The 26,523-nt window shown below is 46.7% G+C and overlaps 1 protein-coding gene across 1 annotated transcript in view; it reads right to left on the bottom strand.

The window, feature by feature from the left end:
- Positions 1–4,999: 4,999 nt before the first annotated feature.
- The window catches only part of RNF17 (ring finger protein 17), a 261,161-nt gene continuing 239,637 nt past the window's right edge, over positions 5,000–26,523 (bottom strand). The window contains exons 29-34 of the mRNA XM_040426246.1: positions 25,967–26,083; positions 25,124–25,265; positions 24,905–25,040; positions 11,152–11,341; positions 8,703–8,813; positions 5,000–5,174 (exon numbers count right to left, since the gene is read on the bottom strand). Of these exons, the coding sequence (XP_040282180.1) occupies positions 8,715–8,813; positions 11,152–11,341; positions 24,905–25,040; positions 25,124–25,265; positions 25,967–26,083 (684 nt within the window). The 3' untranslated portion in view covers positions 5,000–5,174; positions 8,703–8,714. The remainder of the gene's footprint in view (positions 5,175–8,702; positions 8,814–11,151; positions 11,342–24,904; positions 25,041–25,123; positions 25,266–25,966; positions 26,084–26,523) is intronic.

Below are 26,523 nucleotides of genomic sequence, written 5' to 3' on the forward strand. Positions count from 1 at the left end.
ATGGGATGCAGAGCAAGACTGATCGGGCGTGACCCACAATGCAAGTCAACGGGGACAGATCTGCTTAACTCTGACAATAGAAAACTGATCCGTCCCCCATTGACTTTGTATGGAATTCATGAGTGATCCATCTTGGCTATGTTAAAGCTAATACAATCATCTGCATCCATTATGAACAGATCGGTTGTATTATCAGTAACAGAAGCTTTTCGCCGAGCCCTGCTGGATCCAGCAAAACTGGATTACTGGAGTAATATTTCCACACAAAAGTACAAGGTTTAACGATGTGTCAAACTTAACATTGTGTGGCTCTTGATGGACTTTGGAGTTGAAGAAAAGTGTGCAAAATTTAAGCAAAAATGACTTGAAGTCCCATCTTGATGCATTCCCATTACATTTTTCTGTAGTGGCAATTTAAGACTTTTCATTTTTTTATTGCAGCATGCTCTGAAGCACCCTAAATGCCGCAATTTGTACCAAAGTTGGTATTCATTTTTTTTTATATTCCAAAAAGAGCAGTATGCACGATTTCTGATTTACTAGAGCCAGCTGAATTGTATACTGATGGAGGAAAAATGGTTCATAATCCATTACTTATTTCTTCACCATAAAAAGATACTCTGCAGGATCACTGAAGAGGTAGTGTGAGAGATTGTGCAGACTAGACTACAGAAGCGCACGGCATTATCATGATTTATAATGCTGTGTGTCTCTGCCTGACCTTTCTGTAACTGAATCATACTGTTAAAGTGGTCACTGTGATTCAGTTACAGAAAGATCAGGCAGAGGCACACAGCATTATCATTCATGATAATGCTGTGGTCTAGACTGCACAATCTCTCACACTGAGCGCGATTCCTGCAAAGGACACGCTTGTGTTAAAGAGCCCTAACTGGAGGGAAAATAAAACAAATCTAAATGACAAGGGACTGAAGGCTACACTAATGCATGAGAAATATATACAAATTACTTGTATCATTTTTCTTTTGAGGGACAGATTTATTCAGTTGCAAGGCCAAAAGGTAAGAGTAAGGCCTATTGCCCACGAACATAAGGGCTCCTTGCCCATGCTGTGAACCACAAATTGCAGTCTTCAATGCACGGGCACCGACCGTGGGGCAGCTGCACGCGGATCGCAGACCCATTCACTTGAATGGGGTCCGCGATCCATCTGTTCCGCAAAAAGATAGAACTTGTTCTATCTTGTGGAACGGACCACCACAGAAGCACTCCGTAGTGCTTCCATGGGGTTCCGTTCCGTATCTCCGGACCCATTCAAGTGAATGGGTCCACATCCGTGATGAGAAATGCACACTGCTGGTGACCCGTGTATTCTGGAACTGCCGAATGCGGGCCGCAGCGTGGGCAAGAGGCCTAACTATGAACAGAACAACCATATTTAATGAGGGTTGTTCTGGTTTCGAAAAAATGGTACCCATCTTTCCAGAAACAGTGGCAGAAAATGCGAAACCTTTTTTTTCCTCTTTGCATCAGATATCACAATTACAGACCATGAAAAGAAGACTAGAAAAGCAGTGCATTCCTCCCCCTCTAATACTGCTTGTGAGTCAGGAAGGTTTAGGCTGCATACTTTGTCTATGCAGTGAGCATGGCCACTCTATCGGAAAGAATTTCCCAGTACTAGATATACAGTGGGGGAAATAATTATTTGACCCCTCACTGATTTTGTAAGTTTGTCCAATGACAAAGAAATGAAAAGTCTCAGAACAGTATCATTTCAATGGTGGTAGGTTTATTGTAACAGTGGCAGATAGCACATCAAAAGGAAAATCGAAAAAATAACTTTAAATAAAAGATAGCAACTGATTTGCATTTCATTGAGTGAAATAAGTATTTGAACCCTCTAACAAAAAAAGACTTAATACTTGGTGGAAAAACCCTTGTTTGCAAGCACAGAGGTCAAACGTTTCTTGTAATTGATGACCAAGTTTGCGCACATTTTAGGAGGAATGTTGGTCCACTCCTCTTTGCAGATCATCTCTAAATCCCTATGGTTTCGAGGCTGTCTCTGTGCAACTCTGAGCTTGAGCTCCCTCCATAGGTTTTCGATTGGATTAAGGTCCGGAGACTGACTAGGCCACTCCATGACCTTAATGTGCTTCTTCTTGAGCCACTCCTTTGTTGCCTTTGCTGTATGTTTTGGGTCATTGTCGTGCTGGAACACCCATCCACGACCCATTTTCAGTTTCCTGGCAGAGGGAAGGAGGTTGTCGCTCAGGATTTCACGATACATGGCTCCGTCCATTTTCCCGTTTATGCGAATAAGTTGTCCTGTGCCCTTAGCAGAAAAACACCCCCAAAGCAAAATGTTTCCACCCCCATGCTTGACGGTGGGGACGGTGTTTTGGGGGTCATAGGCAGCATTTTTCTTCCTCCAAACACAGCGAGTTGAGTTAATGCCAAAGAGCTCTATTTTGGTCTCATCAGACCACAGCACCTTCTCCCAGTCACTCTCTGAATCATTCAGGTGTTCATTGGCAAACTTCAGACGGGCCTGCACATGTGCCTTCCTGAGCAGGGGGACCTTGCGAGCCCTGCAGGATTTTAATCCATTGCGGTGTAATGTGTTTCCAATGGTTTTCTTGGTGACTGTGGTCCCTGCTAATTTGAGGTCATTAACTAACTCCTCCCGTGTAGTTCTAGGATGCTTTTTCACCTTTCTCAGAACCATTGACACCCCACGAGGTGAGATCTTGCGTGGAGCCCCAGAGCGAGGTCGATTGATGGTCATTTTGTGCTCCTTCCATTTTCGAACAATCGCACCAACAGTTGTCACCTTCTCTCCCAGCTTCTTGCTAATGGTTTTGTAGCCCATTCCAGCCTTGTGCAGGTCTACAATTTTGTCTCTGACATCCTTGGACAGCTCTTTGGTCTTTCCCATGTTGGAGAGTTTGGAGTCTGCTTGATTGATTGATTCTGTGGACAGGTGTCTTTTATATAGGTGACTAGTTAAGACAGGTGTCCTTAATGAGGGTGACTAATTGAGTAGAAGTGTCTAACCACTCTGTGGGAGCCAGAACTCTTAATGGTTGGTAGGGGTTCAAATACTTATTTCACTCAATGAAATGCAAATCAGTTGCTATCTTTTATTTAAAGTTTTTTTTTCGATTTTCCTTTTGATGTGCTATCTGCCACTGTTACAATAAACCTACCATTGAAATGATACTGTTCTGAGACTTTTCATTTCTTTGTCATTGGACAAACTTACAAAATCAGTGAGGGGTCAAATAATTATTTCCCCCACTGTATTTGTTAACAGTGGTAACCATAGTACCAGTGTTTAAACAGCCAATTGTGTCTCTTACAGCTCTACATGCAGTCACTCAACTTTTCTAGACAGCTGAATAGGTAATCTGCCAAGTTATACTGTATCATACTTAGATTGATTGATGTAGTGTATACAAAATGTATTTACCAAGTGTGTCCTCCATTACATCACTGCATAGGTTGTTACCCAGCTTTCCCATACTGCTGCATTCCAAATTTGCCTAGTTATGTAGTTATAAATCCCTTCATATATCTAGAGCAACTTGTCGTTCAGGGTCCTGATAAAGCTGAAAAGATAACACAATGCAGTTGCATTGCTGACAATTATTTTGCCCTGGTCCCATATTGTATATAACCTAATGCCCTGCAGATATTGCTACCCAGCTTTCCCATACTACAGAATGCCAGATCAGTCTAGGTATGAATTAAATCTCTAGTAGAACACCTGGCTGGATTTGCTAGCCAGGAGCCTGGAAGAGCAAAGTAAGATTCTCAGTGACAAATCCTTCATACTGTGACATAACTAGAAAGATGTACCATTCCGGGTCCCAGGAGAGTTGAGTAACAAATTACATGGACCTGTAAATAGGGACTGCTAAATACAAAAATACTAAGACTACATAAATTCCTCCACTCACAAATAGTGCCATAGCTAAGCAGATTTACCTTTCAGAGTGTCCTGGGAAAGCAGTGCTGCAAGCATATACAGCTGTAATCGACACTGCAGAATATGAAATATACAGGAAAAACCCCATCCCTACTCCTAAACAGTGCCACAGCTAGGCAGATTTGCCTTTCAGGAATCTAGTAAAACTGGATGACCTGCACAACATAAGGGTAACATTAACTGAACACTGTGTACAGCTCCACAAGATTTGTAATCCAGCTGATTACACTAATGAATGTCAAATTTCCACCTCTCGCCCTGGATGTCTATTGGAGTGAGGCCTTGTTCACATTTCTGTGTCAGTGTCACATCCATGAAAAAAAGCATACGTGTATCATCTGTAAAGGATCTGTGGTTGGTCCATGTGTCATCCATAATTTACTGATGTTGCTCAGCTCAAAATAATTTTCCAAAGAATCTCCTATTATTGTTCAGTGAAAAACGGACACAACACGGATGTGTGTCAGTAATTTTCACGGACGCATAGACTTCAACACTAGTGCATGTCCCAGTGTTTTTTTAATGACCCACAGTAAGTAAAAAAAAAATTAAAAAAATACTGAAATGTAAACAGACATTTAAATCCATGGGTACAGAAAATGTGGACGGCGCACGTCAGTAAAAAATGGAAATATGAACGAGGCCTGAATGTGTATTAAGTGACACCCCTTTCCTGAACTTTGTTTCGTGTTAGAGATGACAGCAGGTTTTCAGCAAAAGATGGAGGTCCTGGAGGGGGAAGGAGGCATTTGTGAATGCAGGATATCTGATAAAACTGCTTTCTCATCTACAGCAGCTTGCAGAGGACCATACAAAAAGAGCTATAGACAAACTATACTTTGCATGTAATTTCTTTTCTCTCTTTTTCAATTTTAGTGATCCTTTAAATTATATTTGTTTGAATGAACTATGACACTGGACACAGCACTACGGCTGAGCTGTTTCTAATTGTGGCAAACACCTATACATGGTATTACACATTAAAAGCCCTAATGTGATTAATGCAAGATACTCAATGTAACATAGCAACTTTCTTTAATTGGGATCGACATACTTTAATATTAATGGTGTGCCAAAAAAAAAAAAGCGCACAACTTTCATTTGCACATGTAACAAAAACTCTACTGCCACTTTGCAGTTGCTCAGCAAACATGTAGAACGGATGATACAATAACCCATAAACTAAGGAAACTTCTCACTGGGAAAGACAGATGGTTACCTGGAAGGAAAAAGAAACATTAAAACGTAAAAGATTTATTGAATAAAAAATAAATCATATACCAGTTTACACTTTTAATATCGAGGTCTCAGAACTGGTTCAAGGACTGGGAAGCCTTGGAACTTTAGTAGCTGTTGTGCTGGAAACAACCCATGCCAGGCCCTTGAAAGTTTAGACCAGGGGTGCACAACCTGTGGCTTGGGGGCCACATGCGGCCCTAGATATAATTCGGTGCGGCCCCCAACCATCTGGTGACAGACGTATGTCTGTTTTGTGGCTGCTCACATGCATTCTCCTATTAGATGGGAATCCTGGAGGTGTAACCAGACATTTATAGTACACACTGTTTGTACTATACGCCATAAATACAGTATTTCAGTTGGTAATACCCCTTTAACTTTTATTTTCGGCCCTTGGGATTTCTTCAGTGACAATGTGGCCCCCAACCAGAAAAGGTTGTGCACTCCTGGTTTAGACCCTTGGGCATGTTATTATTTCCTCATTTCTTATATAGGACAACTTTTAAATCGGCAGTGGACAATCAGCTGGTGGACAGCTTCCCACACAGCATTTCACCGGGTGGACTGTCCATACTGCTGTAACTCTTCTGCAGCGTCTTCTTAGAAACTACTTTTTACAAGAGATCTCCATTACCTCCATTAAAGTGGTTGTTCATCTTTTAGACACTGGTGGCCTATCCTTCACTACTTGAATGGGAGCTGAGCTGCAGTATGCCAAAATGGTGAATACACATTAGATTCTGCCTCCATTCAACTCCTTTACTCCCTTATAGCCTGTCCTGCTGTGTTATCCTGTGAGAAATCCAGAAAGTGTGTGCAGCAGTGGGCTGTGTGAATATATGCACGCACAGTATACATGAGTGTGTGTGTGTGTCCACGCTCATGTCTGTTAAACCCTGACCCATGGCATTGCAGGATTTCATGTTCTGATACAAAGATATCAGGTTTCTAACAAACAAAGCAGGACAACTCAAGGCTAATGTGCATGCGCGGAGTGGTCACATAAAAACGTGATTTAAACAATAGGTCATTTTCTGATGAAACCTTCCCTTTAGGGTCCCCCCCCCATAGAACTGACTATTCTTGTCTGCAATTGCAAACAAGAATAGGACATGTTCTATATTTTGCAGAGCAGCAGCCCTGAAGTTCGGGGCTGCGCTCCGGAGATGCGGATGTGGAGAGCACATAGTGTGCTCTCCACATCTCTTCCAGCCCTACAGAGAATGATTGGGTCCGCACCCGTTCCTAATATTGCGGAACAGATGCGGACCCATTTGCGGACGTGTGAATGGACCCTTAAGATGTAAAGGTAAAAAGCAGGGTGTTTCAAAAAGATTGACCCGATTTCAAAGCAGTATATTGCTTGATGGCAACAAGTTGCAAATACCCAAAAAGTTACAGTTTTAGGAGTTATCAAATTTGATATCTTCTAACGTGTTCCTCTAAAGTGCTGGTTGCCCTGTGCTCTTCCTCTTACATAAACCACCCGCTTCCTCAAATTGTCTGTGCCAACAAAGAACGCTCTTTGGCACTGGCAGAACAATGCCAAAATCCCACTGAAACGCACACTGCACCGCAATTGTGGATTCAGTGTTGCTGAACTTCAGAATGCCTTGTGCTGTGGGATCACCATCTTGCATAAGCAATTTCAAATCAGGCCCATCTTTTTCAAACACCCTGTATTTATAAGCACGCTGTGCAATCTGTTTGCTGTATTCACAGTAACTGATTAGGGCCCCTTTACACTGGCTACATTCATTTTCACGCCGCTGGGGGCTGTATGGTGATGGACTTCGTAAGATCATTCGTCCTTATATAGTTTCCCTTATTGGGTGCTACATGAAAGATGCGATCACCTGCTGAATAGGCACTTTTACAAAGGGCAATTATTGGGATCAAGCGTTCCCAGTAATTGGCCTGTGAAAACCTACACACTTCATTTTAGCAGCAGTGGCTGTTTCACATTATATTGCCATGATGCGAGTAATCGAACATAAGATCCGCATAAATTTCTGTGCGGATTTCTGTGTGTTTCTGCACCATATCGCAGCAAAATCTGCAATTTCTAAACACGGAGTAGACGTGGTTTTACCGTAAATCTCACCCTTCATTGGAAAAGTGTGAAATCCAAAGCTAAAACTGCAAAAATAGGCAGGTCAGTTTCCGCACAAAAAAAATAATCTGCAAAGTTTATACGAAATTTGTGCAATTTCATACACTACGCCGGTACTGTAATACACTGCAATTTTTACCACACGGGAATCAGCTCGGATAAAAAAACGTGCATATTCCGCAACATGTGCAGGCGGCCTAAAGGGAAGCTTTCCTGCAAAAGAGTTCAAGAGCTATAAAACAAATTCATTGAATGTTTAAAGGGAACCTGTGGCGAAACCAACCTCGCCACTGGGTTTTGGAGGGGCCTGGCAACTAGCCTCTTGCCCCAGGATTATGGGCCCTCTCATCAGCCAGGCCTCATTTGTTCACAAAGGACTTGAACTCCTGGTCTAATTCGTGCCATTTTGGGATGTTAAATGTCTGTGTATTGAAAAGGGTTGTGACATTGTATGTTTAAATGGTGATTTCTGTCCTGTTGTCCCCACATGTGTATTGGCGATTTTCCTTTGTCCTGAGAGATAATTGAATTACTCCTCGGGTGTCTCCAGGGCAGAGAGGAGGAAACCATGATGCATTGTGGGGATGTATTGTGTCTGTGTATCCTGAATTGCTGCATATCTGTCCTGTGTCACAGTCTTCCATCTGGTCCCCTAGGGGCATGTCCACCAGATGGGGACCTGCATAAATAGCCCTCAATAAAGAGTTCCTGTTTTACACTCAACATAGAGCCTCGTCTCATGTGTGTGGGGATTGCTATACTTGTATACTCCCCTGGCTAGTACTCCTAGCTCTTGTAAGAGCTGTTCCTTTTGTGGTATCGGTGTCGAGCGGAGTGCTTGGAGTCCTCGGGAGGCACTGGGAGCATTTATGAACGGAGGTACCCGGTCGGGGTGCTAGGAGATCCGTTACAGAACCTGTCACCAGTTTTATGGTGTCCTAACTAAGGGCAACATAAATAAGTGATTGATTCTCTTAGCACAATGCTGGGTCACTTTCTTTGAATGACCCAGTCAATCTGCCAACATCTTGTATTGAAAATCTCCAGCTGATAATGATGAGTCATGAATATTTATGTGCTCCTGACTCTCCCCGCCCACCTGCTGCTGAATGACAGTTATTTTCCATATGAATCAGCAGCAGGTGGGCAGAGGAGTGGCTATAGCTCTGAATTAAATATACGCTGGACTCAATGACATCACGCTGGACTCCAATCAGCTCATTAGCATGCGGCATCTTTGCGTGAATATTATGAGGTAACCATCTGTCACACCAGTAAGTGAATACATCTAAGGCACATTTTAGTAGTTAATGATTGTATATAATTAGTTAAATTACAATCAAATATCCACATGACAGGTTCCCTTTAAGTACTCATTGGAAACAAAAACCATACCTTCATACACACTCAAATCTCATCTACATCTGCCAGTCCCATGGTGATCAGTGGCTTGTGCACCAATTGCTGATTTTCGTCGTACAAGAAGACTGTATTTTCTGTCCCGGCCTAGGAAAGGAAGGGTTGTTTTAAGTCAATCATGTTTTGGCATATTGGCTCTCAAGAGGTAGCAATTTTATTTTTATTTTTTTAATTTTTTCTCATCCGCTAAGGCTACTTTCACACTAGCGTTGTTTTAATCCGGCGTTTAATTCCGACACCGGAACTGCCCGCCGGATCCGGAAAAACGTGTGAAAACGGATTACATTTGAATCCTGATCAGGATTTTGATCACAATGAAAAAATGCATTGGAAAAAACGGATCCGCCATTTATGGACTTTAACTTTTTTTTCACATTTTTCGGGTTTAACATGCAAAAGCCGGATCCGTTTTGACTGAACACACAGTGCCAGATCCGGCGTTAATGCAAGTCAATGGGAAAAAAGCCTGATCCGGCGTTCAGTCAAAGTGTTCAGGCTTTTTGGCCGGATGTAAAAATACTGCATGCTACGTTTTTCTGAAAAGCCTGATCAGTCAAAAAGACTGAACTGAAGACATCCTGAAGGACTGACTCTCCATTCAGAATGCATGGGGATAAAACTGATCAGTTCTTTTCCGGATTTGAGCCCCTAGGACGGAACTCAGCGCCGGAAAAGAAAAACGCTAGTGTGAAAGTAGCCTAACATAGCTGAACAAGCCCGTTTTTTATGAGTTGTATTTTTAATGGTACCATTTTGAGGTACATAAATGCGGCAGATTTAGGCTTCTTTCAGGCGAGCTTGTCCTGTGTGGAAATCACGCTCTGTGTGAACGGGATTCCTCGCTATGGATACTGCTGATTTCACAGGATCGCACAGCATTATACTGATTTATAATGCTGTGTGTCTCTGCATGATCTTGCTTCTACAGAATTATGCTCACAACATTATGTCAGTATAATTCAGTAGATACAGGTCATACAGAGACACAAATGGATCCGCATTTTTGCGGACAGCATACGGCCAGCTGAATGAGCCCTTATGCTGTGTGATCCTGTGAAACCAGCAGTGTCCATAACAAGAAATCTTGCTCCCACACAGAGTGTGTTTTCCTGCACTAGACATGGTCTTCTTAAAGAGGCCTTACTATTGTGATTCAACCCAGACCTTGAAATAAAATGTAGAAAAATTTGGCAGACCTATTTATAAATCACTTGTGGCAATAAAATTCCACTGTGATTCGGAAGGGATAATGTATGCGTGTGCCACTGATAAATTTGGTGGACCTTTAGATTGCATGAGTATCTTATCTACCTTTTAAGCAGAATTAGTAAACCTGCCCCAATGTATTGAAGAAAGCATTTTTGGGGTGGGCTGGGGGTCGTTCTTGCAACAATCACCATGTGGTATAAATGACATGTTAACTTTATGCTGCGGGTTAATGCAGTTATCAGGATACCAAATTTATATTGTTTTTATGTTTTAACAATTTTGCATTATAAAACATTTCAAAAAATATATTTTTGGCTCCTTATTCAGAGAGCCGTATCATTTATTTTTATTTTTTTGTCCAAAGCTGTGTAAAGGCTTGTTTTTTTTCCGCGGGATAAGTTAAACCTTTTCATTATTACGATTTTGGGGTACGTACAGATTTTTGATTGCTTTCTATTACTTTATTTGGGAAGCGAAATGAAAAAAAGCTACATTTCTAATTTTTTTTGTCAAGTTTATTTCACCATGAGGGGTTAAACAAATATTTTTTTTTATAGTTCATGTTACTGGTGCGATACCATGTGAATATTTGTTTCCACATAAATCATTTTTGTTGGGGGAGGGGAGATTTATGCATTTAAAAAAATAAATAAATTCAGTCCCAGAAAAGTAAGCATGATTGCTGATATAATACAGTGCAATATTTCTCAACATAAAAGGGGAGCGGACTGCCTCCGTCTCCCATCGGCACCCCGCAAATGCGATCACAGGGTGCCGATGTGTGCAAAGGCTGGCTGGGGTCTGATTTAGTTGAAAACATCCGGTTATGGGGGTAGCAGCCAATAGCAGGCTGTGACAGGGACGAGCCTCCCTAGCATCACCCGCAATGCTAGTCCCGTCGCGCCCTGCTATTGGCCCCCAAACCCCCCAACTGTTTTAATCCACGTGACGGGGAGATGCAGTGGCGGCCGTGTGGGCAGACAGAAGCGATGCGGGTGCCGGGGAGCAAGGTAACTGCAACCAGTGTGAAGGGCCCGTGCAGGAAGGGAGGCATTTTAGGGGTTGGATAACCCCTTTAAGATGCTAAATCTATATATGGGAATTTGGAAATATGTAATACATAAACAAAGCTCCATCAGCTTTAAAGACATATCAAGACAAAAGTTAATTAACTGGCAATTTATATATAACACACTGAAGTGTAAAATGCTCTCACGCGACATGCTGCAGAGAGTGTCTTTCCTCCCATTATGTCCACCATTTCAATCAATGCTTTGCAACTCCACTCTGGGCAGTACTGAAGTCTCTGGATTTCGAAGTCTTCTTTCGGAGCCTTAAATCCAGCCAGTCCAACTTTGATAGCTTTTGCCGGGTACTGGATGAGTATAGCGGGAAGCTGAAATAAACTAGAAAAAAAAAAACAGGAGGGGACTGATGAAGTTCTGCATGTTTACTGGCGTTAAAAAGTTGCAAATTTTGGCACAAAGATGTGTGACTTTCTCATTTTACACCGTCCTTATGAAAACTTGGCAGTTTTTCCAACCTTGTTTTATTTTAAAAAAAGATGCATTTTCACTCAGGTACAGGTCAGTTAAAACTAGATTTTTGTACTTACCGTAAAATTTTTCTATTTCGTTCGATGGGGGACACAGTCTTGACCACACAAAGCAAAAAATTTTTTAGCTCCTCCTCTCAGCTATATCCCTCCTGCAGACACTGAGCTAACCAGTTTGTACAAAAGCAGGAGCAGCCAGGAGAAGCCAACAGCAAATAATAAAAAGGAAGAAAACCAGAGATGGGTCATCCAGAAGAACCAATCTAGGAGAATCAGTAATGTACATACAGGGTAGGAGCTGTGTCCCCCAATGAACGGTAGAGAAACAGATTTTACGGTAAGTACAAAAATCTAGTTTTCTCATCCGTATCATTGGTGGACACAGTCTTTACCTTGGGACGTACCAGAGCAGTCCCCGGGGTGGGTCATAAATGAAGAACCATCCTGCCAATCCGAGGACCACTTTCTGCAAAACTCTACGCCCCAGAGAAGTGTCAGAAGATGCAAAAGTGTGCACTCTGTAAAAGTGTGCCCAGACAACCAGGCAGCCGCCCTGCACCCCTGAAGGGCAGAAAACCCCATGATGTACTGCCCAACCATTGCCCGAGCAAAATGAGCAGTAACCCGGAAGGGTGGAGCCCATCCACTGATTCAGTACGCTTCCACAATAGCCAAACAAATCCATTGGGAAATGGAAACTTTGGAGAAAGCCAGCCCTCGTTTTGGTCCCTCCGGAATGCTGAATAATTCATCCGTCCGTCGGAAAGAGGATGTCTGAAAGAGATAGATGCGAATCTAAAGCAGATGCCCGCTGATGATGAAGGGCGACCGACAGATAAAAGCCGCTAGATCAGACACCCTACAGATTGAAAAGACTGCCACCAAAAAGGAGATTTTTTGTGAAACTCACCTGTAAAATCTTTTTCTTGTCTTTTCCATTGGGGGACACAGACCATGGGTATAGCTTAGGCCATTACTAGGAGGAGACACTATGCAAATAAGAAAAAACAGCTCCTCCTCCACTGGCTATACCCCCATGCTCCAACAGGAGGACCTCAGTGCGTGCAAAAGCAGTAGGAGAAGGAGACCAACAACCAAATATTAACAAAGAAAAACAGAACCGAGGAATACCGCCATCGGGCCGTTAACCATAAGGTCCCAATAGAATAGAACCAACCGCTCCTGCAACAGACAAGAATGGGTGGGAGCTGTGTCCCCCAATGGAAAAGACGAGAAAAAGATTTTACAGGTGAGTTTCACAAAAAAAATCTCCTTTTCTCGCGAATTCCATTGGGGGACGCAGACCATGGGATGTCCTAGAGCAGTCCATGGGGTGGGAAGACCAGTACCCCCAGAGGGAAACGTCCAACGGTTAAACAGGAACCACAGCCTGCAATACCTTGCGCCATAGGGCAGCATCAGCCGACGCCAGAGAGTGCAGCTGGTAGAACTTTGTAAAGGTATGTAAGGACGACCAGGTGGCCGCCTTACAAAGCTGTGATGTAGAGGCTCGATTGCGCCTAGCCCAGGAGGCCCCCACCGCCCTGGTGGAGTGCGCGGTAACCCCCGTTGGGGGAACCCTACCCCGGGACCGATAGGCCATGGCAATAGTCGACCGAATCCACCGAGCCACAGTGACCTTGGAGGCCGCCAGACCCTTACGAGGCCCCTCGGGAACCACAAAAAGGGAGTCCGAGCGTCGAAATGGGGCAGTAACCGACAGGTACACCCGCAAAGCACGGACAACATCTAGAGAATGGAGAGTGCGATCCTTGGGGTTCGCCGGGGCGGGGCAAAAGGAGGCAGGACTATGTCCTCATTAAGGTGGAAGGCGGAGACCACCTTAGGCAAAAAAGAAGGGACTGGGCGCAGTACCACCTTATCCTTGTGGAAGACCAAAAAGGGCTCCTTATAAGAAAGGGCGGCCAGCTCCGATACCCTCCTGATAGAGGTGATGGCCACCAAAAAGACCACCTTCCAGGTGAGAAGACTCAGGGAAATGTCCCTCAGGGGCTCAAAAGAAGCCGCCTGGAGAGAAGACAGAACCGGGTTCAGATCCCAGGGGGGCAGGGGAGGGACCGAATGCGCCACCCCCTGCAGGAAGGTCCTCCCCGGACCGAGCAGAGCCAGAGACCGCTGAAAGAAAATGGCCAGAGTGGAGACCTGACCCTTCAAAGAGCTCAGGGACATTCCCATCTCAAGGCCCGACTGGAGAAAGGAGAGGACTACCGGAACAGAGAAACGAAGGGGAAAAACGCCTATCTTCTCGCAAAAGGCAAGAAAGGCCTTCCAGGTACGATAGTATATCCGGGAGGAAGCTGGTTTCCTGGCTTTGATCATGGTCTTCACGACAGAGTCCGAGAAGCCCTTCTTCAAGATGGTGGTTTCAACAGCCACGCCGTTAAACTAAGTGGCTGTAAATTCTGGTGGAAGAGCGGTCCTTGAGACAGCAGGTCCTCCCTGAGAGGAAAAGGCCACGGAACGTCTGCCAGCATCCGAGTGACCTCTGAGAACCAGGCGCGGCGAGGCCAATCGGGGGCGATGAGGATGGTCGGGATTCCTTCTGCCGCGACCCTGTGAAGAACCTTTGGGAGTAGAGGCAGTGGTGGGAAGACGTAGAGGAGCGCGAAGTCTTGCCACAGAGACACCAGAGCGTCCATCCCGTATGCCTCCGGATCCCGAGCTCGGGCCAGGAACGTGGAAACCTTCTTGTTGAGCCTGGACGCCATCAAGTCCACGTCCGGGCGGCATCAACGGCGACAGACGTCCTCGAATACGTCCGGATGCAGAGACCACTCTCCCGGATCCACCCTGTTGCGGCTGAGAAAGTCTCGGATGTACACTGCAGACAATATTGGAACGTGAGCCTCCGCCCACTGGAGGATCCTTTTCACCTCCTGCATCACCGCCCGGCTGCGGGTTCCACCCTGATGATTGATGTAGGCCACGGCTGTGGCATTGTCCGACTGGACCCTTACCGGGAGACCCGCTAGGAAGGGGGTCCAATGAGACAGAGGAAAATTGTGGCTTCCACCTCTGACCACACCCCCTGAACCGTCCGAGCCACCCCAACCCAGGAGACTGGCATCGGTGGCGACGACTGTCCAGGAGATGGGGAGGAAGGATCTCCCCGAAGTCAGATTTTGAGGGGACAGCCACCACGGGAGTTCCATGCGAACCCGAGGAGGTAGGCGGATCCGAGAATCCAGACCCCTCAATGTCCTGTCACAGAAGGAAAGGATCGCCTGCTGCAGAGGCCGAGTGTGAAACTGGGCAAAGGGGACTGCCTCGAAGGAGGCCACCATAAGCCCCAGAACCTGCATGCACTCCCGGAGAGTGCATGCAGAGACACGGGGAATGCAGAAGGTGAGACACCGACTCCCGTATCCGTGAGAACTTGTAATCCGGAAAAAAATACCCGGGCTGCAGAGGTGTCCATAATCATTCCCAGGAAGGTCACCCTCTGGGAAGGTTGGAGAGAGGACTTTGGGAAGTTGATCAGCCAGCCGAACTGTTGCAGAGTCTGAACAGTGATCCTGACGCTGTCTTCGGCCTGGGGACGAGAGGGAGCCTTTATCAGTATGTCGTCCAGGTAGGGCAACAGAGATATGCCCCTGGTACGGAGAAGCGCCATGAGCGGCGCCAAGATCTTTGTGAATACCCGTGGGGCTGTCGCCAGCCCAAAGGGAAGGGCGACGAACTGATAATGACAGTCGCCAATTGCGAAGCGCAGGAATCTGTGGTGAGATTCTGTGATAGGGACATGCAGATAGGCGTCCCGGATGTCCACCTGTGGGGGGCACCGGATGGAGCGGTGCTAACCACAGGATCCGGGGCCGCCATGCGTTCCATAAAGGCCATGGCCGCGCGCGAGACTTGAGCCAAGTCCGCGGCCGCCCTAGATATGGCAGAGGCCCAGGAGGGCTCCGCGGGCTCCGAAGGGGCGGAAGAGGGACTGGGCTGGTTTGGTGGAGAGGGAGGAGAAGGATGATCCTGTCCCGAGGCAAGGCAAGAGTCACAGGAGCCTGTGACCGATAGTGGAAGGCAGCAGACCTTACAGGATCCCAGTGGGACCTGAGTTGTTGGCTTAGATTTTTGGGGGGCCCCAGGTCTTGGCATGATGGTGACAATACCGGAGTCAGGGTCTCCTACCGTTTTGTAGAACGCTAACCGAGACCTGTGAGGAGCAGCCACACGTAGAGAAGCGCTGAAGCAAGGCGGAAGCGCCGAAGCTGATGCGATAGGCTCCGCCCCCCAGTCGCGTCACAGATCGCGTGGGAAGTATGAAAAAAGGCAGACCCCGGCTCCGAAAATGGCGTCCACCGCCAGGGATGCAGGGGTCAACGAGCCCTCCGAAAAGGCGCAGCAGCATGGCGCTGCGAATAACCACTGCCCCTAGAAGGAATCCCTCCTCCCTCTCAACCCAGCAGGCCCTCCCTGATTCACAGGTAAGCCCAAAGAAAACAGTGTCACACAGTGAGCATGGGGGGAGGGGGAGTTTTGCAGGAGAGCCATTGTACTTATCTGTGTCCTGCAGTCTTCACCCTCTGTTCCGGACCAGCAGGGGTCACCTCTTCAGTCATCTGGCACAAGGAGTGGCAGTGATCTGGATAGAGGGCTGGAGTAGGTGACCCTGGATCTGGTAGGCCACCGGAGCTGCAGGTCGAGCCCGGTTCCACTTATCTTCTGGGGGGAAAGGGAGGTAGCCGGGGACGTCCATTAGACCCCGGCGCTCGCTCCACTGAGAGACCAGAGACGCACCATGCGACTCTGCGTCCTGTTGAGAAAAAAACAAACAGGAGAAGAAAAAAAACTACAGGGACAACCCTGCAAGAGCAGGAGTATCACCTCCTTATCCGACACCAAGCTAAAACTGAGGTCCTCCTGTTGGAGCATGTGGGTATAGCCAGTGGAGGAGGAGCTGTTTTTTCTTATTTGCATAGTGTCTCCTCCTAGTAATGGCCTAAGCGATACCCATGGTCTGTGTCCCCCAATGGAATGGGCGAGAAAAGGCCACCTTGCAGGACAGGAAGTGAAGAGACATCTGCTGCAAAGGCTCACACTGAGTCACTGCAGCTCCATTTCCATCACTACCCCCCAGGTTTCTGTTCATTATATTTACCATACCTCCCAACCGTCCCGGATACAGCGGGCCAGTCCAGGATGTCCCGTGGTCCTGGGATGGATGAGGTATATATAATTTACATTTTACACTGTATCTGTGTCCTGAGGATGTAGATACAGTTGAAGACAAAGTGAGGCAGGAAGAAGTCAGCCTCCTGCTTCACCATTCAAATGCCAGTGCTTTTACCCAGCGGCGATCATTGGTACGAGGCGGGGGATTATTCTTAGTCGTCAGACTTCTGAATGACTAAGAACAGTCCCCCACCTCGTATCACTATACAATGAGAATGATTAGTGGGGTGCTGTACCCCACAGATGGGATAATGATAGGTAGTTGATATTAGGTGCTTGAAAAACCCCTTTAAATTCAAGCTGCAGAAGCCACACTATTGTCTCCTATCTGTAAAAGTTCATGTAATAAAGAATGTATTCAAAGGAGCCCATAAAGGGAAACTGTCACCAGCGACCTCCCTGTTCAGCTGTTTGCACAGACACATTGCTGAGGTTCACCTCATTAAAACTCTGTTTTCCTTTTGTTGATCCGAGGCGGCGTTACCGAGTTATGATAGTTTTTCTCAATATGCAAATTAAGCCTTTGGTGCAACCAACGAATCTCATCATTGCTCTTGTTGCACCCAAGCTCCACTCCTTTCTGTGGTCAGCCCCCTCCCTCACTGCTTTGACTGACAGGGCCAGGCAGTGGTGGGGGCAAAACAGGCAGGGAGGGGCTCGCCACAAAAAGGAGGAGCTTGGGTGCAACAAGAGCAATGGTGACACCCTCATTGCACCAAAGGCCTACTAAATCGGGAACTGAGCCTCGGATCAACTAAAACAAAGTTTTACTGGGTCTATGCAAACAGTTAACTGAGGTATACTTTAACTGCACAGACAAATTATCTCAAGTGTAATAGAGACTTGCTTTTTATCACTCATTTGCTAAAATATATTAAAGAGGACCTGTCACCAATAAATGCTGTGCAATCTGCAGGTGGCATGCTATAGATGAGGAGGAGATTGATATATAGTTTTATGGAAAAATATTCAGTAAATCTTGTAATTTATACATTTATATCTCTGTTTTTAGTCCATGGGGGACGTTATCACTGACTGATAGAATTCTCTGTTTAAAGGGTTTTTCCATGATTGTTGTAAAAGATTAAATTGAGACTATCATAAATTGAGACTATCATATAGTACATGGCAAGACCTTTCTAAGCCTACTTTCACGCGTTTTGGCTTTTCGTTTGTGAGATCCGTTCAGGGCTCTTACAAGCGGTCCAAAGCGGATCAGTTTTGCCCTAATGCATTCTGAATGGAAAAGGATCCGCTCAGTTTGCCTCCGTTTCGTCTCCATTCCGCTTTGGAGGCGAACACCAAAACACTGCTTGCAGCGTTTTGGTGCCCGTCTGACGAAACTGAGCCAAACAGATCCATTCTGACACACAATTTAAGTCAATGGGAACAGATCCGTTTTCTCTGACACAATCTGGCACAATAGAAAACGGATCCGTCCTCCATTGACTTTCAATGATGTTCAAGACTGATCCGTCTTGGCAATGTTACAGATAATACAAACGGATCCGTTCTGAACGGATGCAGGCGGCTGTATTATCTGAACGGATCTGCACCAAATGCGAGTGAGAAAGTAGCCTAACAAAGCTAGAACCAACCCTAGCTGGATCCAGAGACATCCTCATTCACTGCTCCAACGGCTCTTGTTAGATTCTCTTCAGGCTGGCAGCTCAAGGGGAGTCTCCTTTCTGCTGCAGCTCTTTCCCTGTAAATGTCACAGCTTCTAACAGAAGATATGGCTGGTGGCAGTTGAAGATCTAAACAGAGTGTGCGACCACCTCAGTGAGGTGGACAAAATATAAGGAAAAGAACAAACAGCAGGTGGCGCTAGACAGATTTTATTGAACTCAGTGGCTATACAAAATGTTTAATGACATGCAATTGCAAAACTATTCAGATCCCTGGTGTGCTGGTGTGAAAAATGTAGAATATGCTTCGTGACAACTCATTTAAGTGTGTATACAGAGATAGCTTTCAGTCACAAATAGCTGTACATGGGGATGGACCTAAAGGGGTTAAGCCTTGATTGGTGTAAAAAAAAAGAGATTTTTGTGAAACTCACCTGTAAAATCTCTTTCTCGCGAGGTTCATTGGGGGACACAGGACTGTGGGTATAGCTTGCTGCTGCCACTAGGCGACACTAGGCTGAAAAAAGACTTCGCTCCTCCCCTGCAGGCTATACCCCCTCCAGCCTGGAGAGAGGATATCAGTTTGTGCTCAAGCAGTAGGAGCAGTAGAAAACATGTGCCAAGTAAAAGAGAACGCAACAAACGCCGGCAGAAGCGAACCCGCTAAACACCCGACCGGCAACCAGACATCACCATCAAAAATAATAAATACTGGGTGGGTGCTGTGTCCCCTAATGAACCTCGCAAGAGATTTTACAGGTGAGTTTCACAAAAATCTTGTTTTCTCGCTGGTATCATTGGGGGACACAGGACCGTGGGACGTCCTAAAGCAGTCCACGGGGAGGGAAACAAATCACACGCCCATGGAGAAAAAACACCCTCGAGGATGCATAACTCACCGCCGCCTGCAAGACTTTGCTGTCTAGAGCAATATCCGCCTATGCCCAGGAAGGCATCCGGAAAAACTTGGTGAACGTGTGCCCGGAAAACCAAGATACCGCCTTCCACACTGGAAAGCTACTGTATGACGGAGATGGACCCGAGAAGCGCCGACCGCTGGTAGGGTGGGCCAAGACTTAGCTGGGCGGTGTCTTACCCCAGGAGCGGAATGCCCGAGCAACTGTTGAACAGATATATCTGGAAAACATCCTTTGGAGGCCGGCAGCTTTGACAAGGACCCCAGGAAAAAAATTGTAAAAGTCTGTACGGCGGTAAGCGCTAGTCATGGACAAGCAAACCTCAGAGGCCAAAACACATGGCTGACGGAGAGCTCGGTCTGTATAATGCGAGGGAGAAAGAAGAGAAATCCATGTCTGTGATGACATGGAAGGACGACCACCTTCTGCAAAGAAAAAAAGGATACTGGGCAGAGCACTGCCTTATGCTCATGATAAAAGAAAAAAAGTACGTACAAGAAGGCGTATCAACTCCGAAAAAACGCCACCAAACAGCTGGATCCTGGCCGCAACTGTGGAAGTAGAACTAAAAAAACAGGTCTGCAGGATCCTCCTCTGGCTAAGAGAATGCCCCCTAGGTAGCGGAATATGGGTAGACCAATGCCATTATAGCCGTAGAGGCTTGTGGTGAGATTTCTAGTGAGAGAAGCTGCCTGAGAAATCACCAAGAAAAAACCACCTGAGCCAGGCATGCCCCACTGCAGGCCAAAGAATCAACACCTCGAGAGAAAGGTAAAGCAAAGCCGATGTGAGCATCACCGGTGATGGGAAGCCCCGTCAGTGACCATATATTGACAATGTGGCAACCCTGCCTGGAAGGGCAGATGAGTGGAACAAAGATGAGAGAAATACTCTTGCCGGGTGGAGTGCGATTACGACGTCCAACGCCTCCACCGTACCCGAGGAACCCTGGGCCCGTGGAAAAAAATAGAGATGGGCTTCCAGAGTTGTACAACCCATGGCTACTGGTCAGCTAGACAGAAGGTGAACAGTTATCCAGCTCGAGGAGAGACAGGGAAGGAAAAGTGTGTTCTGTCCCAGGGACGAAACCCCTACCAGCGGTGGCAAGTCGTGACAGACACCCGTTCTACCCGTCGTGGGACGAAAGAATGACCACGATTGGCTTGAGGTGATGTAGACATTACTGATATCTGAAGAGGGGTAGCACCGATGCCGTCACGGCATCACCAGTAGAACCCAAGTCCCAGGTATAACGGCAATCTAGTGGTTGACGAGTGCCGCAGGGACTGAGCTACCCAGTAGAACGCACTTGAAGGTAGGTGCTGATCAGCAATGACAATTACGCCATCGCCACTCCTGAGTTGACGACAGAAGAACAACAGTTGTCAGAGAGCAACGGTCCATTATCGGTAGTGTAAACCAGAAAGAGGCCAGAACTAAAGTCCATTCCCATCTGAGACTGGCGCTCTACAGAATCTAGTAGTAATGCGATACTCCGCCTGAAGATGAGGTCATACAAGGGAAGCCACAAGAGTAATGCTCACGCCATACTCCAGCTGAGGAGTAGGCCACACTGTAGAGGTCACTGATTCTCGTGTTAGAAGAATCCGTCACCTGACGAAAGAGCTGTGCAGTTAGGAACCTTAGCATGTAATGGTGACGCAAACACCCCTTGTGCAGTAGGAGCTACGGAGGGGAAGGCCTGAGAACATCCAGTAGAAGTCATGGTATCATGTTGTCTCAGCTAGTAGAGCTAACCTTAAACCCTCCACCTGAAAAGGGCACTGAACAGGAGCAACCGCCGAAGTAGTGCCAGGGTAGAACCCCTACCTGAAGGCGGCTGTCCCTCTACAGCGATAACTATTATCTAGCCCTAGCGTGAAGACTCCCCTGATAAGGAGAACCCGTTGTATTAGTCATTGCAGAGTGCCAGCATAACACCCTCATCTAAATAAGGAAGAGTGGTGGACGAAGCATCCAGAGTCAGTGGAATATTCTGCTTGCTGGATCGTGATCACAGTATTCTGTGTAATGTGAGGGACCTGAACGGTGGAGGCTCATGGGGATGGGGGGGTCTCTAGGACACAAGTGTTGCTGGGCGACCCCCCCCGAGAGCACAAAGGTCGGCATTTTTGTGTCCCCAACCAGTGCCGGAAGAAAAGAGAGATACAGTATGGGAGTAGCCATAGTATCCAGTGGCAGAATCCATATGCCACTAGATGGAGAGTACCAGGCACCAGCGGTACCAACTGCTGCCACGGACCACCTGTGAAGGAGGCCAAGGCATCTAGTGTCATGGCGTAGTTGAATTATAGCATGCAAAGGTGCTCATTGATTCCCCCGTTAATGGATCATTTGTAGAGGGTAATGCCACAGAAAGCATGTGATGGCAAATGAGTGAAGTAATAGCAACCAATGGTAGTGAAATCCCCCGGTTAGGGAAGGGGGTAGCGCGATAGTCAGAACCGCAATTTACGGAAGTGGAAGAGGCTAATACATAAAGGTAAGTACTGTATCCAGTAGAAGTGCAAATACCGCCCAAGGCAGGAGGTAATGCATACACCGCCGGCTAGCACGAACGTAATCTCGGAAGATTGAACCGGATTCGTCCGAATTACTGCTCCCCCTCCTCCCCTTAGAACTAATCCCTCCAGTGAGGGAGGGTCTGAGCGTGACCCTGGGATGAAGAGTGAGGGTTCGGAGGTGAGTCGGGAGGAATTATGTCCTCCTTCGGCCCGCTCGTGCGCAGTTCCACCTCTCAGCCTCTAGCCCATGGCTGTTGCAGGCTGTGCCGGTGTTAATAAAAAAAAACAACTAACCCGGAGGTGGAATGGAACTAAGGGTCCGCTTACCGGACTGCGCAGACGGTGCTCTACTAACCAAACGACCCAGGAGGGTGGATTGGGAACTTTCAGTTGTCCTTCACTGGCTTTGCGCAGTTGGAGCATTATCAACCAAACCGCCCAGAGGGCGTATTGGGAAACCTCCAGATGTACTTCACTGGATTTTCGCAGTTGGAGCATTATCAACCAAACGACCTCAGAGGGCAGATTGGGAAACCTTCAGGAGGTACTCCACAGAATTTTCGCAGGTGGAGCATTATCAACCAAACGGCCCCGGAGGACGGATTGGGAACCTTTAGATGTACTCCACTGGATTTGCGCAGGTGGAGCATTAAATCAACCAAACGACCTCAGAGGGCGGATTGGGAATTTTGAGAAATCCTCCACTGTCCGGGATAGGGCACAGGCCCATTTGGTATACCAGCCAGGGTGATCCTGCGGTTATGTGGGCTGAGGAGGGCAGGATCTGTATGGCGCATTTTTTTTTATATGAGGACCTAGTCTCACGTGGAGAAGAGGCAGGAAGGGCTGAATACTGCAATATGAAGGCACATTGTGCCTGCAGATAGAAACCTAGGGTAAACTGGTGCCGGCCTTAAAGAGGTGGCTGTGCAGGGAGGGTTAAACTGCCCAAGGACTGGGGCGGAGCCAGCGGACTCCCCGGGAGAATCGCGCCAGAAAGATGGACCCGCCCCACCATACCTGAGGGTGGAAGTTGCAGCCTAAAAGGCAGCAAAGCCGGGGGCTACGTTTTTACGCAGGCCGACCAGGACACACCGGCAGTCGGAACACAGCGGTACCTGGATCGGTGTCCGGAATGCGGCCACCTTCCACTGGCCGTGGAAGCCCACCCAGTGTGCCATTAGAAAAAACAGCGCGGCCTGGAGGGAAAAAAAATAAATAAAACGGTAGGCCCGAATAAAGCCGGGGCCTAGATTTTGCGGCGCCTGGCCGACTGGGGTATCCGATCTGCTTGCTGTCCCTTTGGGAAATGGAGGGACCCAGAACGGCATTAGCGGGCGCCCGGGATGGATTCGCCGAGGAGGTGCGGCGCTTGGCCGACCGGGGAGCCTGCCCGGTCGGAGAACGGGGGGCCCGGAATGGGGCGCAGAATGCGCCTGTTAGTTGAGAAATCCTCTAGAATGTCCCCTGTCCTGAAATGTCTAGATCGGAAAAGGGTAGGGAAAGAAACTAAGATGCCGCCGCCGTGGAATGGGATTAACCCTTTCATTGCTGAGGTGAGATGGGCGACGGGTGGGAGATTTGCTACCCCCTTAAGAAGGGGGCCATTGGTGTGAGGGGGACAGTAATACTCACCTGTCTTCATCTGTGCTCTTCACCCTTAGTCTTGTACCAGCAGGGCCACCCCACGACCGCTGGCACCAGGCATCAGGGGTCCGGACAGAGAAGGGCTGGAGAGGAGGTGGCCCTCTAGCTGGCAGGAAGCAGGGGAGCAAGGCTGCCCTGGTCCGCTTTGTCTTCTTGGGGGAGGCAGGGCGGTGGAACAAGTAACAAGAAGCGTTCCTGTGCCCCATCCAGGAAATCTGTGAAAAATAACAAAATGAAGAAAATCAAAGAGCCACCCTGCTAAGCAGGGAGGTCTGCCTCCTACGACACTAAGCTAAAAACCGACATGCTCTCTCCAGGCTGGAGGGGATATAGCCTGCAGGGGAGGAGCTAAGTGTTTTTTCAGCCTAGTGTCGCCTCCTAGTGGCAGCAGCAAGCTATACCTACGGTCCTGTGTCCTCCAATGATAGCAGCGAGAAATGAACATCATATAGTACATGACAGTCTTTCCTACAAAGCTAGAACCAGCCCTGTACCTCACATGGGTCCAGAGATCTCCACATTTATTGCTTCAACTGCTGTGCTAGATTATGTTTAGGGGTTTGTCCTTTCTGCTGTAGCCCTTTCCCTGTCTGGCACTATACAGATACATTTTTATTGAAAAGCTCAGTGGCTATACTAAATTTTTAATTAACCCAAACTAACTAGACCTAAAAATGGGTCACATTAAATATTAAAGGGGTTATCCAACCCCTATATAATTCCCACCAAAATGCCCGGGCCTCTCATATAGATTATACTTGCTCCCCAGCACTTGCATCGCTCCTGATACCCGCACGGCCACCGCTGTATGGGAGGCTCCGGACGTTTCGATCCGCTCGACGGGGAGATGCAGCGGCAGCCATGCGGGCATCAGGAGCGACGTGGGTGCCAGGGAGCAAGGTAAGTATAAAGTGTGAGAGGGGCCAGAGCATTTTGGGGGGTATTAACCCCTTTGAATACATAAAAATCCCATAAAAAATGGGTTCAAACCAAGTCATAAACTAGACCAATATCACTAAAAATATCCTTTATTTGATAATATTCAAAAGTCATACATAACAGGAATCCACATAACAGTGGTGAAAAATAGTAAGAGACAAAAAGTGGCTTGATAAAGGAACAACTATCCACACAAGTGTCCCTCACTCAACGAACGCGTTTCGCAAATGTGCTTCGTCAGGGGAATGCACTACAGGATATGTATACTGCGGCTGTGTACTATTTTGATTTCCCATTGGTTGTCCCTCTTACCATTTTAAATTTATAAATGACAAGTTTTACATAGCCCTCCCCCTCCCTCCCCACAAAACTATATATTTATCTTCTGTTCTATAACATGCTGTTATAGATTGCATTGTATTTCGTGGTGACAAGTCCTCCTTAAGAGGATGTATTATACTGGTAATAGCACATTGTCGGCCCGGCTGATAATACTGTCTATTGGGCCTTTAATATCTAAAATAATCTTATAGAATTTAAAAATGGATTCTTATTTTATTACCTGCTGGTATCCACCACCATTGTAGCTCCATAATCAACAAATTCCACTACACAGGCGACAGGGTCGTAAGATTTAATGGACTGTAATTTCCCTCTATGCAACAAACTGTCTGAGTAGGCAGCAAGGCATGGCATATCTGTAAAGAAAAGGAGAAAAATCAGCATTTCTCTAACAAGTAAGCATCTGCGGCGGACAGGAACTATTACGTTCACTCAGAACCTGTTCTAAAATCCGTCAAGTGTGACAATTCAGTCCTTTCAGAGTTGATTTTCTCAAGGATGGATTGAAGAGATTCCGAGACTCCATCACCACAGCCACTGATCTGGGATTTTCCACTTTCATTCTTAATACAAATGAAGCCCTGCAAAAAAATAAAATAAATTAAAACATTCAATCTAACTAGCGCTGTATCTTAAAAAGTAAAAATTATTATAATTGTGCAATGCTATAGTACAACTATGTACTATTTTAAATGCAGTAAAAGAGGACACACCGTTAAATTCCTTAGGGAGGGTTCACATCACCGTAATTTTTACACTGTTCAGTGATTAGAACAAGAAAAAACACACGTATCCTGTGCATCAGTTATGAACACTTGCATCCGTTTAAGCCATTTCAGTCTGAGATCAGTTATTTGAGACAGAAAAAAAGATTGTACAACTGATGCACAGGATCCTGTTTTTTTTATTTTCTTTCTGTTCTTAGTCTGTCCATTTTGAACTAATGGGGGGGGGAGGGGAGCGGTCTGTGGATGGCGCACTGTTATGGGGACCTGTGGAGGACAGTGTTATGGGGACCTGTGGAGGACAGTGTTAGGGGGACCTGTGGAGGACAGTGTTATGGGGGGATCTGACCCCATAACATTGGGCCCCAGTTATAGCAGCCATCACATATAAAGTGTATGCAGCAGCCCCTAGCAGTAATCACTTATCTGTAAGCAGTACTCGCCATGCACAGAGCGTGCAGACCGGCAGCGCACGTCACTCACTCAGTCATGCTCTGGCCCCGCCCACTTCATTAATGGGCATATATAATTATATATATTTTATATATAGTACTTACAAGATTAGGTGTTTGTAAGTGAGTGACTACCACTTTAAAAAGTTCTCCTGTGCGAGGCAAAGATTCTGAAGAATATTTAGGCAATAAAGGTGTTTCCAAACCATTCTGAAGCAATTCCTAGAAAAAAAGATGCAAACTATTAACTTTTTGAAAATTGTTCCAACCAGTCATTGCATACCTGGATTTGACAGACTATGGCCCTTTCTAGAAATCTACTCGGTTATTTTGCTTGAAACGCCTTAGGCTACTTTCACACTAGCGTTCGGGGTTCCGCTTGTGAGTTCCGTTTGAAGGCTCTCACAAGCGGCCCCGAACGGATCCGTACAGCCCCAATGCATTCTGAGTGGATGCGGATCCGCTCAGAATGCATCAGTTTGGCACCGTTTGGCCTCCGTTCCGCTCAGCAGGCAGACACCCGAACGCAGCTTGCAGCGTTTTCGTGTCCGCCTGGCCGTGCGGAGCCAAACGGATCCATCCAGACTTACAATGCAAGTCAATGGGGACGGATCCGTATGACGTAGACACAATATGGTGCAATTGCAAACGGTTCCGTCCCC

This window comes from Bufo bufo, chromosome 3, assembly GCF_905171765.1.
Source record: "Bufo bufo chromosome 3, aBufBuf1.1, whole genome shotgun sequence".
NCBI classification, from domain to species: domain Eukaryota; kingdom Metazoa; phylum Chordata; class Amphibia; order Anura; family Bufonidae; genus Bufo; species Bufo bufo.